General features: G+C 33.3%; 1 protein-coding gene across 1 annotated transcript in view; it reads right to left on the bottom strand.

Moving 5' to 3' along the window:
• Positions 1 to 2,838, bottom strand: part of LOC145769053 (uncharacterized) — an 11,041-nt gene extending 8,203 nt beyond the window's left edge. Inside the window, exons 1-2 of the mRNA XM_082580650.1 lie at positions 2,439 to 2,838; positions 2,081 to 2,260 (exon numbers count right to left, since the gene is read on the bottom strand). Coding sequence (XP_082436776.1) covers positions 2,081 to 2,260; positions 2,439 to 2,838 — 580 coding nt within the window. The remainder of the gene's footprint in view (positions 1 to 2,080; positions 2,261 to 2,438) is intronic.
• Between the last annotated feature and the right edge of the window lie 281 nt (positions 2,839 to 3,119).

Raw genomic sequence — 3,119 nt, 5'->3', positions numbered from 1 at the left:
TTTAGAACCCTTCTGGTCACCATTAAAATACGGAATAGTTACCAGGATAGCAACAAAGCACGTACCGCATGCAAACGCTTTCAAAATGAAAAAGCTTAATTTATAGATTTAAATGCTTTAACGAATTTTAACTGCACATAGTTGTGTTCATTTGATCTTGAGCAAAAGGTTCCCTTTGGGTGATACGCATTTGAAAAACAATGTTGCAGGGTTAACAAATGCACTCTTAAATAATTTAACGCATGATAAAAGCTTGGTTAATCAGCTCCTCGTGTTTTATTTTAGCTCGTTTCTTCTTTGTCTTTTTTTGCGTTGTCTTCAGCCTACATCATAACTTATAAAATGTATAAAGTAGCACAGCAGCGAAACAACCGACAAAATACAAATAGCTTATCTTTTAATGGAATTGTGTAAAATTTTATTTTTTTAATGCAACACATTGTAGCCTTGTCCCTCAACTTTAGAAAATGCTGCATTAGTAAGACGACACTCTTTTTCTCGAGATAAATTTTCAATACTTCAGGGCCGTTTTAACTAGCCGATGTACATTCTTATTTACATGGCCATTATTTATTAATGAAAGGTAATTTTACAATTCCTTGCTGGAAATGAAACAAACTGTACGATCACGATACTTCCACTCGAAAATGTTCAAAATCTTAAGGTGGACGCTCTATGATTAAAATATCATTTATTTAGCATCTTACTGTGCTGGAATTATGTAGAGTTTTCTTGATTTCTCACGTCATGAGATTACAAGCATATAACTGCATAAATTCAAACAATTTTTAAACTGTGCTTGAAAACCAATATTGAAAAGATGTAAAAAGTAACGAAAAACGACAGTACACAAAGGAACTTTTGCTTTATAATTAATCTTTACGCTTTGTAATTTTGACGTGACGCAAAAACTACAACAGGTTACAATTGCAAAATGTATTAACTGGAATGCAATTTTCATAATGTTGCTCACGCATTACTAGGCTTATAACCAGGGCTCTGAAGTCGGGCGAAAAATGTACGACTGCGACTCTTCGGTTTATAACTGGCCAACGCTTCCATTATCTAATGAAGTTTTTGAGGGCAATACGGAAAACAAGAAACAATATTTTGAATAAAGATTGCAGACAAAGTTTTTATTGATTGTTTTGTATTAAGTCGGAGTTGGAGTAGGCCTTGTTTTTAGACACTCCAAAATCCCTTCGACTCTGACTCCACAGCTCTTTTAAAAACTACCTTAAACTTGAAGTTTATATTTTAATATTAATCATTGAAGTGTAAAGAAGTAATATTTAGGACATATAGGATATTATTTTTTCAGATAGTGATGAGTTGTGAAGTCAAGAAACGAAACATTTATGTATAAAAACGATAGTCTCAAGCAAACAGGATCCATTTAAGCTTTAACTTCTTAAGCATTGTTTATAAATGCTTTCTTTAAGTTACTGCAACTGTACAAACATTTCCTTAAGCTCATACCGTCGTTCAAGAAAAAACAATTTGACGTTTGAGGGGATTCGGCAGATGCGTCCGTTCATGTGCCGCTTTTTCCGGACTAGGAAGTTTAACTTTGACGTCCAAATGTCATAATATTGGCACCTCAACAATAAATCTAAAAGTGCTTTTTTAATAACATTAAGACTTTTAAATGTCACCTTTACGGCGTAAAACTGCAACGAAGCTTTCTTTCTAAAAAAGACCCACTTTCATAACATCCACAATATCCAAACATCTTATCTTTTTATTTTATTACATTATCAACAATATTATTATGCTTTTTTACGATTGTTCTATACAATAAAAATCTTAAGTTGTGTGTTCCAAAGAACCGCACCTTAAACTAAGGTGTAATAAATTGAAAGGATACAAGTTCTGAACAACAAGTAGAGAAGAACCAACGATCACTCTGCATTCTCAGCTACTCAGATAGGCTAATAGACCCTGACGCTTCTATTCCCTGACGCTCCATTTGTACAATATGTACAAAAAATAAGAGTCAAACTTTTTCCAAAAAAAATTATTAAACCCAAAATTATTTTCAATAAAAGAAGTGGAACAAGTCATAAAATCGTCAGCTGACCTTGAGTTGTGATTGAAATCGCCCTTCCACGAACGTCAGTGGATACAATGTCTGGAATCCCACGACGGATGACTTTGATGTGGTAGTTTCGAGTTTTCTGCCCCACATCAAGTGATTGATTGTCTCTTGTCAAATTTGACCTGAACTGGCGATATGAAGTCGAATAAATCCCACTAGAACCTAAATAACACAGATTTTTAATGAAAAATCGGTGTGAACATAATGCTTTGAAAGAGATTTTTATGTTTTATCGATTGACAGAACAGCCAGATTCATAGGATTAAATTGCGTCTCTCTCAAAAATTAGTCAAACTGACGTTTATCTAACGTTCAATGTAGTTTAATTTTTATTGATTACCGGTCATGTTTGTCATGTTGAATGGAGGATTTTGTAAGCTTTTGTAAGCTGCAGTGGTGTTTAGTTCTTTTGCTTCACTTTCAGGGGCTGTCAAACTGATAGATTCTGGTGTACTTGTAGCATCTTTTACAAAACCTTTCATCATTTTTTCATACTTCTTGCTTTTGAACTTTTTCCTTTTGGTGTTTGGAGATGGCTGCACAATTTGATTCTTTTTCAATCCTTTGCTTTGAGGAGTAGATTTATTATGTTTTGAATCAGGAGGTTTTAAAGAACTTTCCCTTAGAAGAATATCATGCTCAGAATCATCACTTTGGCTGCTTGATGGTACTTTCTTTTTTCGTGGAAGAGCTAGCTCCAAAAGTGTTGGAACTTTAGGCTTTTCTTTCGTGTTATTCATGGTCTCAGAGATAAAAAAAAAAAAAAGAAAAAAAAAGAGGAAGAATGACTAATCTAAATTCTGCAGCAGCAAGTAAAAACAAATTTTAATTGTAATCTATGTGTAGATTTGGGTCAATATTTGCATTGCCCTGTGAAATAAATGGTAAATTATGAAATCAAAATCTATTATCCTTGATTCGGCTTAAGCTATACTCCGATATCACGTGCAACAAGTTATACAGGCAGATTTATACGATATCTATATTCTTTTTCAAATAAACTATGTATGAATTGAGTTAA

The sequence above is a fragment of the Aplidium turbinatum genome, chromosome 4 (assembly GCF_918807975.1).
Source record: "Aplidium turbinatum chromosome 4, kaAplTurb1.1, whole genome shotgun sequence".
Classification (NCBI taxonomy): Eukaryota; Metazoa; Chordata; class Ascidiacea; order Aplousobranchia; family Polyclinidae; genus Aplidium; species Aplidium turbinatum.
Note: the sequence above shows the minus strand (reverse complement) of the source record. Positions and strands in the feature narration are given on the sequence as shown.